The following is a 15,076-nucleotide window of genomic DNA, read 5'->3' as shown; positions in this document are numbered from 1 at the left end:
AGAAGCACATTCTGGCTTTAATCCGTAGGGCCCACATGGCAGTACTATGGGGTGGAAATCCCAAAGGATGCCTAAATGCAATATTATCATCTAAAAGTCCACTGCCTACAAGAAGATAATTAACTTCAGAGTCTGGCCCTAACTATCAGCTGGAGAACTAAAGCCTGCTGAGTTATACGTGCATGGTTGTGAGGTTGTCAATGTGAAGTGTTTTCTGTTTAAATAATTGCAACTAGTGGTAAGAAGCCTTGAAGATCATGATCCAAGGCAAGCTGTAAATCTTCAAAAGAAATAATAATAGAGACACAGTGTTCAAAATCAGCCAGGCAACAGGTGCATTTTGTACCTGTCAGCCACTTGCAACCAAGTGAAGATGCCCACTAATACACATCACACACTAATAACACATCCTGTAGAATTCTGTCAATTATATTTTATCTGCGCCATCAAAATGAATTTCGGGAACCAAAATGCTTTTTTTACGCAGCCTGTGCATGACCAATTATAGTAGCTTACTTACCCCACCCTATTGCCCTGCTCTCAGCTGTGAAGAACACTCTTACATTATGGTCCATGTCACCATTAAGAAAAAGAGGTTGGAATAGACCAATAAATGTGTGAACTGTCCCTGGATAACTTGACTTTTCTTCTTTATGTTCTCAAAGTTGTTAAGCTAGCTGAAGGTTGTCATCTGATGTTTAACTGATAATCATTCACAGTCAGTCCATCATTTGAAAAATAAGACTTTAGAGTTGTCTTCTTGCCCCAAAATGGCAAGTAGGAATTCCGTTTTGGTGACTGTAACCTTGGTTTAAGCGGAGCCATTTGGCACCTAGCTTATCGTTCTGAGTTTCTAACACTGCTCCAGTGGCGTAGCGTGGGGGGTGCATGGGGGGCCGGCCGCACCGGGCGCAACATCTGGGGGGGGGTGCTCGCACTAACTAATCTAGTGGAAGAGACTCGAGTGTTAAAATCCACGGGTTAGGGGGCGCAAATTACTTGCCTTGCCCCGGGTGCTGACAACCCACCCTACGCCACTGCACTGGTCACATATCAAGCACTGCAGAAAGAGCTCCAACCATCTCAAGTAATACAGATTACACCCACTCCACCTCGGTTGTGTAACATCCAATTCTGTTCTCTGCTGGGACTGATGACCGACCATGTGCTGGGAACTCAACCGCAGCCGCAAAGATGAGGGGATTCCCTGGACACGCCAGACCCCCACCAATTCCCTCTTCCCCAACAACGCAGCCCTTTCACTTTGCTCCAACTTGCTCATTTGCGGGCAGCTTGCCGCTCTCGGCCCTGCGGCTCACTTTTCCCGGGGGGGGGGGAGCGTTTCATCAAGGGCCCGAGAGCGCAGTTTGAGGGGAGCCCAAGCTGGCGCGGAGAGGGGCCGAGGCGGGCACTTACTTGTTCCTGACGCCCGGCCGACTGGGGCGCAAGTGCGGCGCGGTCTGGCCGAGGGAGCCGGACAGAGACAGGAGAAGCAGCAGCGCAGTCCACCTGAGGGGCTTCGGGAGCAGCTCCATGCTGCTCGCCACAGCTGGCGCGCCACGGACTCGCCGGGCGCGAGGAGAGACGTCCCGCAGCTCAGCCTCCGTCCTGAAGACTTCTTCTCTCTCCTGAGACCCCTTTCCGCCTTCTTTGCCTATTTATCTCCAAGTTACGTCGCCCCTCTTTGGCTCCGCCGCGAACTCAACTTCTCGCTTCAGCTTCGCTTCTACTTCACTGACGCAAGACTCCTCAACCCCCTGCTCCCCGCCCCGCTTAGTTCTTCCCAAGTTTCCGCCCTTCGGCTCGCACACGCCGAGCCGAAGATGACTTAGCCGCCTCCTCGCCTCACAAACATCTCCCCTGGCCAAACAGCGGCGCGGCAGCCCCCTTCCTCTTTCCCCCGCTCTTGCCCTGGACGCGGCGGGCGCAACCACTCACTTCGGGGGCAGCGGGGATGGAATAGACGACTAAGGGACCGGGCTCGCGGCGAGGCGCTTTCCCGCCGCACGCGGGTGTTCTGGGACTCTCGACAGACTCGCGCGCTGACCCCCCCCCCGCTCCTCGAGGGCTCCTCTCCCCCCCATCTGCCCTGCGTGACCTCCGAGAGAAAGGCACGTGCGCCTTTGTGAGCTACAGACAGAGGAATCTCCTCTGGCGGCCCTGCTCCTTCTCTCCCCGCTTTTCTTTCCATTCGGCGGAGCCTTCTGCTTTTCCAAGAACAATCTTACGCAACTCAGCAAGCGTTTCCCCCCCAAAAATTTCTTAATAAAGGAAGGCTGCTTACTTAGGCCAAGGGAGGCGATTAGCCGTCACAGAGGGGATGCAGGCAGCCGTGCTACCCCTACACGGGTCATTATCATACCCCAGTGCACCTGTTGGGGGACTCAAATATTCCTGACCACTTGGCAGGATGAAGCTATAGACCAGGCATGGCCAAACTTGGCCCTCCAGATGTTTTGGGACTACAGCTCCCGTCATCCCTAGCTAACAGGACCAGTGGTCAGGGATGATGGGAATTGTAGTCCCCAAACATCTGGAATAATAATAATAATAATAATAATAATAATAATAATAATAATAATACTTTATTTATACCCCACCCATCTGGCTGGATTTCCCCAGCCACTCTGGGCGGCTTCCAACAAAATATTAAAATACAATAGTCCGTCAAACTTTAAAAGCTTCCCTATATAGGGCTGCCTTCAGATGTCTGGAGGGCCAAGTTTGGCCATGCCTGATATAGACGGCCAATGCTTCTAACACCGAACTATTTAATAACTTTTCTAGAGTGATACTGTTCTAACAAGGGTCCAGAGTTGCTTTATAAAAACAACAATAACATGTTCATTCTAATTTATAGTGTTAGAAACATATTTTAAATATTCTGCTGGGCTCTGATTTACAGCTGCAAGTATATTGCACTTAATATCAGTGAACAGTTGCTGGATGCTTCAAGACCTCTTCCTGGTGAGAAAAGACAACAGCATCTAGTCTAATCCCGAAAGAGCCATAGCCTTCCCCATCTTGGTGCCCTCAAGATGTTCTGGACTCTGATTCCCATCAGCCTCAGCCAGCAGGCATGTGATAAGCAAGTTGGTTGGGTCCTGATGGGAATTGGAGGTCATGGGGTTAGACAAGGCTGCCATGGACTATGACTGATGCATATACACCCTGAAAGGAAATAAAACTATTTGCATCCCTGAAGACTAGTAAATTAATCATATATCTCTCCATTACCGCAAAGCACCAAGAGAAAATAATACATTTACTGAGGTCGTTGCTATGTTCTAATCTGAATGACTAAGTGCCAAATATTAACAGTGACTTAATCAAAATAACAGGAAACACTGACATGTTTTTATATAGAAAATATTTGGCTTGATCTAATATCACATCAAGTTACATCTGTTTCAGCTGTGCTAAAAATTACCTCGAAAACGTATTTTGATTCTGCCACCAAGTTTTCCCCGCCTTAAATGGCAAATGTGTTTGTATAACCAGAGTAACTGGTGAACTGTCAATTGCTTCCTTTTAATGAAGTAACGAAACATCAAATAAGCCAACTGCTGCCTAAGCTTCATTCTCCACCCTTTAGGGACATAAGTGAGGAAAAAACAACACAATTTCCCCAAACTCTGCTTCTCTTTATTTCAGGGGTGGGGAACATGCAACTTTCCAGATGCTGTTACACTACAGCTCCCATAATCCTTGACCATTTGCCATGCTGGTTGGGACTGGTGGAAGTTGGGGTCCAGCAACATCTGCATTGCTACACATTCCCTAACTGCATTGGTTGACATATATATTAAAAAAGGAAATCCCAACTTTGTACCATGACTATGCCAGTTATTTTTATACTAGTAAAAGTTAGCAAATAAAATAATTTTGCATTACTAACATGGACATGTGGGGCAATATCCAATGTTGTGCCAGTGGTTGCAACAGGGCTTTTCCCCTCCCCTACTGCCACTTCAGGTCCACCAATCTGCTTGAGAGAGTCCCCCAACCCATAAGAACAGATTTTGGGGGAGGTGTTTGGGGGGGACAGGGGAGGAGGAGGAGAGAAAGCAGAAAGTCCTGTCACAAAAGCGGAAGTCTGCTGCACCCTTAGTGTTCTTGGTAGCCGCTACTCAATTGTAGAATCCCCTGCCCATGGAGAATACGAGAATAAATGTAGGATAATATATTTAATACAACTGACTAAATTGACATAAAGTAATGAACAAGTTCCCCAGAACCCTTCTTCAGATGTAGGGCAGAAGATATGTTCCTGGGCACAGTAAGAAAATCCCAGCCTTAGATGTCACCGATGAGCTGTTATACAAACTTAATTAGGTAAGACTATGCTAGATGTAGGGACGTGGGTGGCGCTGTGGTCTAAACCACTGAGCCTCTTGGGCTTGCCAATCAGAAGGTCAGCAGTTCAAATCCCTGCAACAGGGTGAGCTCCTGTTGCTCGGTCCCTGCTCCTGCCAACCTAGCAGTTCGAAAGCACATCAAAGTGCAAGTAGATAAATAGGTACCGCTCCGGCAGGAAGGTAAACGGCATTTCCGTGCGCTGCTCTGGTTCACCAGAAGTGGCTTAGTCATGCTGGCCACATGACACGGAAGCTGTACGCCAGCTCCCTTGGCCAATAAAGTGAGATGAGCGCCACAACCCCAGAGTCAGCCACGACTGGACCTAATGGTCAGGGGTCCCTTTACCCTTTATGCTAGATGTAACACACACACACACACACACACACACACACACACACACACAACATATATATATGAAGATTCTTCAGAGTCTGAACCGATGTGCTGTAAAACATTTGCTGTTGTTGAGTTGGCCTTTTCCATCTGAAGTTAAGCAAGTGTGGGGTCATTTTAATTTCTACATTTTATATACACATTTAGCTGAGCATACTACTTTTATTGCAACACTTTTTTGAAAAAACGATTAACAGCCTGAAGTGTAAGGAAGGGGCAAAATAGAAGCTGGAATAAACAAATGTTTACAGCACTGCGCACTGTGCTCAAATGGCAAAGGCTGTCTGAGAGAGAGGCATTCTTGGCTGCCTCATATAAGTAGAGCTCCATTTTCTGGGAGTGTTCCCAAGAACTTTGCCTAAATGTTTTCCACATGTGATGAAAAGGCTTTCTGTTTAGAATTACTGTTGAACCTGAAGGGGCATTTATTATTGTTGTGGTGGTGATGGTGGTGGTGGTGATGAAGATGCAAAATGAAAAGTTCCTATAGGGGCAGTTTGGGATATGAATTTAAATACAGCATGGCTGTGGCTTTTGGCATGCATGCATTTTGGCATGCACTGCCGTTTGAACAAATGACAGGAAAATGTATAGGCTGTGTTGGCAGTGCTTTGATTTATAAAACTGAGTGGTACAGGAGAAGAGGTGTTAGCATAGATATAACTCTCCCCAAACCCAGATTCGGGTGGGGTGAATCAGTGGTATGTCTTTTGAAAAAGGAAAGTAACCATTCTTCTCTCCCTTTGTGGTAGATTTTTGACAGGTGCAGCTTGTTCTGCAGGGACAAGAAAAGCTGCATCTGTTGGATTCGGGGGGAGGGGGAAGGTTGCATCTGTTCACTATATGACTTTTCTAGAGCCCGTTCCCAGAAATTCCTAGATGGTGCATAGTTTGCTTCAAGGAAGGGTGGGTAGATAGATCGGGGGCATGTTAGGACACTGGCCCTCTGTAGCAGGAGATACCCACACAAATACATTAATATGCTATTTCATATGTGCTGGGGCTGAGACTTGGCTCCAGTGAAGCCTTGCATATTTATATGACTGCCAAACTTATTTCTATGTTGCTATTAAAATAAAAAGTCTATTCCATGGCAGTAGGAATGCTACGTAAGTTGGTTTAATTGTCTTCTTGAATACAAGCCTGGGATATACATTGCTGCCATAAATGGCAAACTGTCTTCCGACAGCAATCATATGGACTTCATTACTCAGATGCTGTAATTCACGAGTCTCAGGAGTCCTTTGTTTCTGTGTTTTCCCTCTGAGTATTATCCCACTAAACACAAGTTTAAGCAGTCATGACTGCCTGCAAAGCAAAGCAGTGCATTTAATGACTGGTAACAACAGTGTAGCTCTATACAGAGCAAGTGCCTTAATTTAGACTAATCTATACAGATGGCTACATTTTAAGCCATTTTCCAGTAAAATCTGTCCAACCTTGGAACTTGTTTTTGGTACCAGAAATGGAAAACCCTACAGTCCTTCATTTCCAGGATACTGGAAGACTGATCTGAGCACAGAAACGAGTAACAGAAGCCTTACAGTGGTCTTAATATGATTCAGGGTGTAACGATTAATTTCAAGTGCTGTGAGACCCAGTCTAGGTTTTTCACATTCACTCATTATATTTCCCTTTGCTGTTTTGAGTGAATAATGCAAGACTGTCAACACTGGCTCTAAAGCTGCAAACTATGCTCAGGATAATAGTTTGAACAAACTTGCAGAGAAAAAGGTTAACATAGATATAACTTCTCCCCAAAACATATATAAATTGTCTTGACTAATATAGGTTACTAATGCCACTTCATTTGTTCTCTTAATTAAACCAGAGTGCTTCTCCAGATGTAAAAAATAATGGTTTCTGGCAGCACTAATAATATGGCATACTTGAAACCTAATGAATGCTCTGACAGTCTTCAGAATAGCTGTCTTAATGAGAGAGGTGGCATGAACAGTTAACATGCATGCAAAAGATAACAAGCATGTTCTAAAATAGACTTGCACAAATAGAGTAAGAAAATCTTCTGAGAATAAAATGCACTGTTGGAAGGTTACAGCACCTGCTATGGCTCTGTCTGGGATGCAAGCCGTAGCAACGTATATGGAGGTCCTGGGCTGCCTGGATAACAACTGCCCTCCCCATGGCCTCACTAATATGGTCCAAAGGAAAGCAATACATTTGGGACCAGCTTGGCTGCAGGAGTTGCCAGGAGGCGGCATACAAGAGTCCAAACCACCCTTGGTACTCCACTCTGGATTTGTGTAGGGTTTACTCCTTAGCCCTTTCCCCCATGAAGATGTCCCACAAGGCAGTGGGTAAAGCACTGTCATCAAAAGAGTTCCTAAGACCATTAAGTAGAGTCTAAAATTATCTAACTGCTCCACTGCTCTCACAAATGTTATATTGAAAGATTTATGAAACACACACACACACATCTTTAATGTCTGGCCCTGTGTGGTCACTGTGTTGATGTAGGAAAAGCATCTTGAGTGACAACACTTTCAGAAGGGTAGTTCTTTGAACTCCCTTTGAGTTCTCCATCACAATTTGTAATGCTAATCTTCACAGAGAGAGAGAGCAAATGGGTATATTGCGAGTAAATTAATTTTCAAGTCTTTTTAAGGAATACTTGCTCTGTGGATGATTTTCCCCAGAGTCATCATCTTTACTAAACCCAGCTTACCAGCTAAAGTTTAAACATATTTGGAACAGACTCTTGGAGGAACTCTAGAATCTTTGCCATTAGAGACCTACTCAAGTTCTGGCTTTTGAGATTTGAACAGATTTTGAACACACATTTTCAGCCTTGTATTTGTAGCAGAAAAAATAAAACATTGGATTCTTGGGATTCTATACCAGCACGTATTTACCCAATTATTTCCTTCTATTGCATTCCCTACTTTCAATTTTTAAATTATTAGTTCCTTAAGACAGAAATCTGGTGTTTGGGCTTCTACATAAATACTTACCAAACATGTGCACCAGAAAAACAAATTGACACACTAAGCCTATTTGCGACTTACATGTATAATCTGATAGCAGATAGCCTCAGAATGGGCATAGAGGAGATAATAAAGGCCTCAATTCAGCTTTAGTTGTGCACAACTAGTGTAAAGCAGCCTTTTTCAGACCTGTCTGCTTGGCTTTCTCAGACTGAGCTAGAAGTCCCCCAAGCTTCACATATGTAAACTATTTAAAATCTGGGACTCCATATAGTCAATGTGGTTACTTCAGCTTGGTTCAGATTCCTTTTAATAGAATCCTTTAATGCATTGCAGGGGGTTGGACTAGATGCCTCTTGGGGTCCCTTCCAACTCTTTTAAGATTCTATGACTCTATGAATTGGTACAGAGCACAGGATCACTAACAAATCATGTCCTGCCTTAAAGGGGGCACATGTTGCGGTGAGACCTGACAACCAAACCCTGTGTTGTGGGTGGGTTTGATTGATTAGCCACAACACCCAATTGGTAGGTCCCTTGATGCTGGGTTTAATCAGGCCAATGGGATGCAAGCTAAATGAATCAAGGGACCTATATATACCTATGCACGTGACCCAGAGCTTCCTCTTTCGGTGCGTGCATTGGAACACTTAAAAACACCAAACCCTGTAATTTAGGACAATACTACTATAGTGTGTGAAAACCATGACTCCATGAAGATCAAACTAGTAATCTTTCATAAAAATATAATTGCAGTGCAGCAAAAATCCCAACTCTTTTGAGAGGTCGTTTTCTTCCTGTCCCAGATGATATAGAACAGGATAGAATACTCCACCACTGAAAATATGGGTGGAACAGATCTGCTGTTCCCAGTATATCTTCCTTTATTAGGGTGATTAGTACCTGAGTGTCTCTGCGCATCTAAGGGTTTCATTTAACTCCTCACCTTCCCCTTTCTCTCTAGTTGTTTATACAAAGGAATAGGCTTCTCAGAGAATCACTGAACAATCACCCTCTCACCCTTGCCTGGCATTCAATGGCTGGGATGTGTACCACTTCCCACCAGACTGTTCTCCTATATTCTGCTGCTGTAGCTCACAGGAGAGACCCTGAAGGGGTTGCTGATTGTTCTCTTCACTTTTGACTTGGGATGGATGTGATCTGAGTCTCATAATTTTGCAGGCTTAGCTGGAGCATCTAGGGCAGTTATGCCTGAGAGAGCCTGGCAGATACTCTCTGCTTGAGAGTTCTTTTAAAATGAACCCACTAGGCCCAGGAGTGGGGAACCTGTGGTCCTCCAGATGGCGTTGGACTCCCATCTACTCTAGCCAGAACAGCCAATGGCCAGGGATGGTGAGAACTGTGGTTCAACATTTGAAGGGCCACAGGTTCCCCAACCTGCACTTAGGCCCTTGTTTCATCACTGCAGGAGACAGTGGTCCTTCTGCCAGATGAGACTTGTAAGCTGTGTTTTAGCATATATCCCCCAGTCTCTGGAAGGTAGTGGCCAATTTAGAACAATTAGCATACTCAAGTTACTTTGGCAGACAGTAGTATCCATGTGTCAGGTTGCTGCTCATCCCCAATCAGTGGCATCTGTCTGCATCTGGAGTAGTAGCAAGTTTGACCATATTTGAAAAATGCCTCTGTTTCCATACAAGTAGTGAATAAAAGCTTAAGAATGTCTATCAATCATTTTAGTTCAGCTCTTCTCCACAGATTTAATGGCGGCAGTGCTTAGGGACTTTACATATGGATACAACACTTTATTTTATTTTAAAAACCCTTAGGGAACACATTCAAACAATCTAAATTGCAACCTTATATAGTAATAGAAAAATCTGTAGTATTGTAGCCATTTTATTGTAAAATCTGAATGTGTTATCATAAATAAAAAAGCATATTTATTACTTCCACATACTGAAGTCTAATAACCATAGAAAAAGCTATACAAAATAAAGCTTAACAGTTGTTACTAACAACGTTTCTCTAGAAGTATACAAGAATGGTGGTTAACATAAATTTATTTTCCCCCAGCTTGTACATATTTCAATATACAGTTACTTTTTAAGAAATCTGTTTATAGTCTATGGTTTCTTTTTTCGGGCTGTTCCATTATCTGTTGCTCTTTGCTGCTGTTTCTTCATGGGAGGAGATGATACCCATTCTTCTGGACTACAAAAAATAAGCACAGGTCATTTTAGAAACTGCATAAATGTAATACAAATATCAGGCAAGGTTTTTGTTGTAGTTATCCTTTTCCTTTTTCCTTACCCTCATGCAAAGATATGCAGTATTACTACCACTGTCAGGTGGAATCAGTTAGTTGTAGGATATTCCCTGTACATGCATATTCATGCAAAAACACCACAAAACTGGGCGTGTTTTTTTTTTAAAAAAACACCAACTACTTTAGAATCTCACAAACAAACCTGAGTGACCGTTTTGCTGTTTCTCTCCGCATTCTTTTTGGAGGGCTAGGATTGTCAAATGTATCAAGTTCTTCCATGTGAACTGAAGATTTGGAGCATCGACCAGATGAGGTAATGCCTATGAAGATCACAAACATTACTGTTGTTTCCAAATCTAGTACATATAACTTCAGGAAAAAAGGCACAAGCATACCAAGCACAAATTAGATTTTTAAAGCTAATACAAAAAGTAACTATGTAGTTCAAGGTCTGAGAGTATTATCCACAAGTAATTATTTGCAAATAAATCCACAATTTCCCTTCCTGCAGAAAGGACCTTGTGTTTGTGAAACTGGGCTCACAAGATAGGTCAGAGGGGGCACTTCCTCTGATATCAACCTCCTTCCCTCAACTTTTTGAACCAGTGGACACATTTTGAATTTCTCTCTCTCTTACACATGCATCCTATGTACATATAGCCACATATATGCCTCATATATGCCTCTCCTTCTCCTGGGGGGTAGTGGGGTGGTGGAAAGAGTGGGCAGCCCCACAAAGACAAAGGAGGCTGTGGTCAAAAACCAATGCTTTCTGCATGGAGGAAAACTAGAAAACTGGGAGGAGCATGAGGTATCCTAGAAGATAGTGGCATTGGAAGGACTGCTGGAACACGAATCAGAGTGCTCCGCATTGTAACATTTTGTTGGAGGCCCCACTTGTTTTTCCTAATGTCACCAAAGAAAAACAGAACTATACAATTGTTGTTACTTGTGTTTCCAATTTTATATCTCATTATATATTATAAATATGTTATGTTAGAATGCTGTATCAGGATACATACATACCAGAAGAAGAAGAAGAGTTTGGACTTAATATTCCGCTTTATCACTACCCGAAGAAGTCTCAAAGCGGCTAACATTCTCCTTTCCCTTCCTCCCCCACAACAAACACTCTGTGAGGTGAGTGGGGCTGAGAGGCTTCAGAGAAGTGTGACTGGCCCAAACTCACTCAGCAGCTGCATGTGGAGGAGCGGAGACGCGAACCTGGTTCACCAGATTACAAGACTACCGCTCTTAACCACTACACCACACTGGCTCTCTTAAGCTTAAGCTCACATCTTTAAAATGTAGTCAGATAAATCTGACACAGTTAAATTAGAATACCTTTATGAAATTGTAAATTCCCAGAAGTTTCTGATATAATTAGAATGGTTAACTTTTCGACTCCATCATGTGAAAGTGAACGTGTGAGTAACATACCCAATTCCTGCTCTATTGACTTGAGTCTTTTTTCCTGGTCTGCAAGCTCTTCTTTCTTTTTTTTCATTTCTGGACTATTATATAATTGCTCCTGGAAATCAAGGTCTGTCTTCTTATTAGTAAGCCATGCAACTGCTTTCTGGTACTGCTGAAGGAGATCTAACATGTAAAAGAATAATAGGATAGTAAGGCACAAGGCCAAAAGTTTTAAGAACAGTAGCAATAAATAACAGACAGTAAAGCTGTTAACAGTGCAGTACCACACATATCTACTCACAAATTAAGCCGCACTCACTGTGGCTAACTTCTAGATAAGTATGGACAGGATAATAATGAAATTGTGTGCGTAACTTTTTTTTTTAAAAAAAAGGTTACTAAAATATTCTTCAAACATAATGAATTTCATAAATATATATCATTGTAGTCTAGAGAAAACGGCATGTGTTTAGACAGGGTGAGGGAGCAGGATCTAGCTGGTGGGCTAGATTCTGAGCTCCACCACCTCACAGGCATTTTAACAGGTGGGTGAGATGTCATATATGAAGTCAGGTGCAAAGGAAGACCCTTGCAGAAAATAGCAAGTCCTTCTTTTTGGGCAGAAATGGATGCACTCTGTAGATCCTTGCAGCAAGCCCCTGCAAAGGATTCTTTGCATTCCAGGCTTAAACTCTAGCAAGCAATTCAAAGGAAGAATTGGAAATGCACTCTAAGAACACAGTCAATTCTTTTGAACTAAAAAGCCAGCACTTTTTTAAATTTGGCACCTCTTTCTGTTGCTGTGCAAGGCAAAGGGATATTTTTCCTTTGCAGGCATGACTTTAGGATCTCATCACCTGGCTTGAATTCAATTGCAAAGGAAGAATCAACAATGCACTCCTGATTCACCCTAATTTTAGCCACAACTTGAAGTTTCCTGCATCTGATGTTACTATATGAAATCAGATGCAGGAAAGGTGTGCGCGATTTGCCCGAACCACTAGGTGGGACAGTCTCCAAGGCCTGGCAAGCCAAATTAGGCCTGCTGGTCAGTTTTCCCACCACTGATTTAGGAACACTTGTAACAAATGTACCCATCAACATTCACATTTTATTTATTCTGCATTTAAACTACACACAAATGGTATATGTATAAGAAAACGGTAATTTATGATATGGCCTTAAAAACACAGTTTTGGAGATTAAATAGCTCTGTTCCAACACACAAACTCTATATTGTTTAAAAGTTTATTACAATCAAGAGGCCCACCCAACTTCAAAGGCACTTAGGACAATATGCTGCCAGAGAACTATAATGTCACAGAAGCAGTGATACGGGTTTTCATTATTCCCGCCCCCCCCCCCAGTGTCTCAAACACTGATGGATTTCAGATTTAACAAGTTTATCTGTCTTAAATTAACTGAACAAAACTGATTTTATGTGCTGTATAAAATACATTAATGTGTTTCCAGTAGGAAAATAATTGACTGAGGTGGGGATTAACAAAGTGAATCTAAGATACAGTCTTAGGAACACTTACTATGGAGTTTAAAAAGGGGAATTTTGCACAGAATTATAGTAGTGGAAATTTTTCAATCCCACATCATTGCACTTGGCAATGGGCATCACATCTTGTTGCACTGGTACAGAATCTGAACGATATCCTAACCTGGAGTCTTGCACTAGGCCATCAACACAATGCCACCAAGTCCTAGATTTGAAAACTGAGCTGTAAGTGTCACATTATCTCTAACTATGGTTATTGATGGAAATAATAATAATAATAATAATAATAATAATAATAATAATAATGATAATAATTTATACACCGCCCATCTGGCTGGGTTTCCCCAGCCACTATGGGTGGCTTCCAACAGAATATTAAAATACAATAGCGATTGAAAATGGAAGACAATATTTCATGATTCATTTCAAAATAATTGCTTACAAAGTTTTATTTACCAATTATGTGAATACATTTTTCATTAATCTGTGATGATTTGCCTGTACCAAAGGGCTGTGGTGCAAACTCAAACACATGCAAGAAAGCTAACAGAATCTAATGTCACTAGATTCTCATTTAGTAATTGCAATTGTTTCAGCAGCAGTATGAAATGCCAAGTATATTTAGTTAAGAGTCAGACTGAATTTCTAAGCACAGTAAAATTTTACGAAAAGCTGTACAAATAATTATTTAATATATTATGCTTTGAACACACCTATCTGTTCAGAGAGAATTTTGCATCGTTGCGGCAGAGGTGCTCCAAAAACCATTCCTCGAAGCTTATCCATGGGAGGGGCTTTATTCTGAAGACCTCCAAACTTTCCATTGCTACGAATTCTCTCTCCGTCTCTTGTCAATAATGCTGGGCAATGTGTGTTTTTAACAAGCTGTACAGATAGGTTTAATATTCATTAATAAATATGTGGCAAGTCTGTGACATGCAACATGTAATTTTAACAACACTGACACACTGAAGTGAACCCCAAAACAACATAAGGAACTTCAGAAAACAGGGCAAGCCCTGAGGTGTTTGAGACTTGTATATGTTGCAAGTATCATAGAAGCACGGCTGAATTCTATTCTGCCTCTGCCTTTTTCATGTATGTACAAAACGGAAACATTTAAAGTGGCAATACGCACCTCTTTTCTGTAATGATTGGCAGCATCCAAATTGTCAATAATAATGGCATCTCCTAAAAGCATCCCAAACACTAGAAAGGTAAATGAAATAATGAGACTTTAATGTTTAGAATTCCAACCTCTATACAAACTACTGTTTCCTTTATCATCTACCCATTATAAGACTGAATATAAATAAAGAACACAGCGCTGATATTTTGACATAGTTCAGTGGAACTCTGAAATGCTACACTAGATGGAGGACTACTGCTACTATAAGAGCCCTTCTGGATCAGACCAAAGGCCCATCTAGTCCAGCACCCTGTTCTCACAGTGGCCAACCAGATGCCAATGGAAAGCCTGCAAGGAGCATGAGCACAATAGCACTCTCCCCACTTCTGACTCCCAACAACTAGAATAATACAAGTCAAAAGTAACAAGCATAACATACCATGTACATGGTTTCAAAACTGAATATAACAATGATAGTATCAATTGATGTGGATGAAAAAGGTTTGATCCATGTCTTAAAAATGGAATTTACATTGAAAATCTTCAGTTTGATACAGAAAGGACCATTTAATTTTGTCTAATACTTTAGTGTCAGTTAAATAATGTGGCCAGATATTTGGGGAAATTACTCTTGTAAGAGGGGATGAATTTTTAATTGTCTTGCTCTCCAAATTTCTTAAAGAAGAAATTCAAAGAAAGGAGGGATATTCATGATGGCGGTAGTTTTGGAAGCTGGAATCAAGTGAATGTGGTGCTCTTGCAGGAGGGCAGGATTTTTTATTCAGTCTTGCTACTAAATTCCAGCTATAAAATCTCAGCTGGAATTATGTTGAAATGTTACCTCTGATAGTCATGTGGCTAGGAAGTATGAATCTGTCAACTAACATTTGGAGAGCAAATGTTTTTATTAAAGAATTGATTACCGTATTTTTCACCCTATAGGACGCACTTTTTCCCCTCCAAAAATGAAGGGGAAATGTGTGTGCGTCCTATGGGGTGAATGCAGGCTTTCGCTGAAGCCTGGAGAGTGAGAGGCGTCGGTGCGCACCGACCCCTCTCGCTCTCCAGGCTTCAGAAAGCTATCCGCAAGCCTTGCA

At 42.3% G+C, this 15,076-nt stretch overlaps 2 protein-coding genes across 2 annotated transcripts in view; both read right to left on the bottom strand.

Moving 5' to 3' along the window:
* The window catches only part of EMILIN2 (elastin microfibril interfacer 2), a 37,327-nt gene extending 35,292 nt beyond the window's left edge, over positions 1-2,035 (bottom strand). Inside the window, exon 1 of the mRNA XM_081874959.1 lies at positions 1,417-2,035. Coding sequence (XP_081731085.1) covers positions 1,417-1,535 — 119 coding nt within the window. The 5' untranslated portion in view covers positions 1,536-2,035. The remainder of the gene's footprint in view (positions 1-1,416) is intronic.
* Positions 2,036-9,539: 7,504 nt separating this feature from the next.
* SMCHD1 (structural maintenance of chromosomes flexible hinge domain containing 1) overlaps positions 9,540-15,076 on the bottom strand; it is a 67,542-nt gene continuing 62,005 nt past the window's right edge. Inside the window, exons 44-48 of the mRNA XM_081874956.1 lie at positions 13,989-14,059; positions 13,564-13,735; positions 11,368-11,526; positions 10,130-10,247; positions 9,540-9,872 (exon numbers count right to left, since the gene is read on the bottom strand). Coding sequence (XP_081731082.1) covers positions 9,785-9,872; positions 10,130-10,247; positions 11,368-11,526; positions 13,564-13,735; positions 13,989-14,059 — 608 coding nt within the window. The 3' untranslated portion in view covers positions 9,540-9,784. The remainder of the gene's footprint in view (positions 9,873-10,129; positions 10,248-11,367; positions 11,527-13,563; positions 13,736-13,988; positions 14,060-15,076) is intronic.

The sequence above is a fragment of the Podarcis erhardii genome (assembly GCF_964252035.2).
Source record: "Podarcis erhardii genome assembly, chromosome: 8".
Lineage (NCBI taxonomy): Eukaryota > Metazoa > Chordata > Lepidosauria > Squamata > Lacertidae > Podarcis > Podarcis erhardii.
The sequence above is the reverse complement of the archived record's forward strand: the minus strand, read 5'-3'. Positions and strand labels throughout refer to the sequence as shown.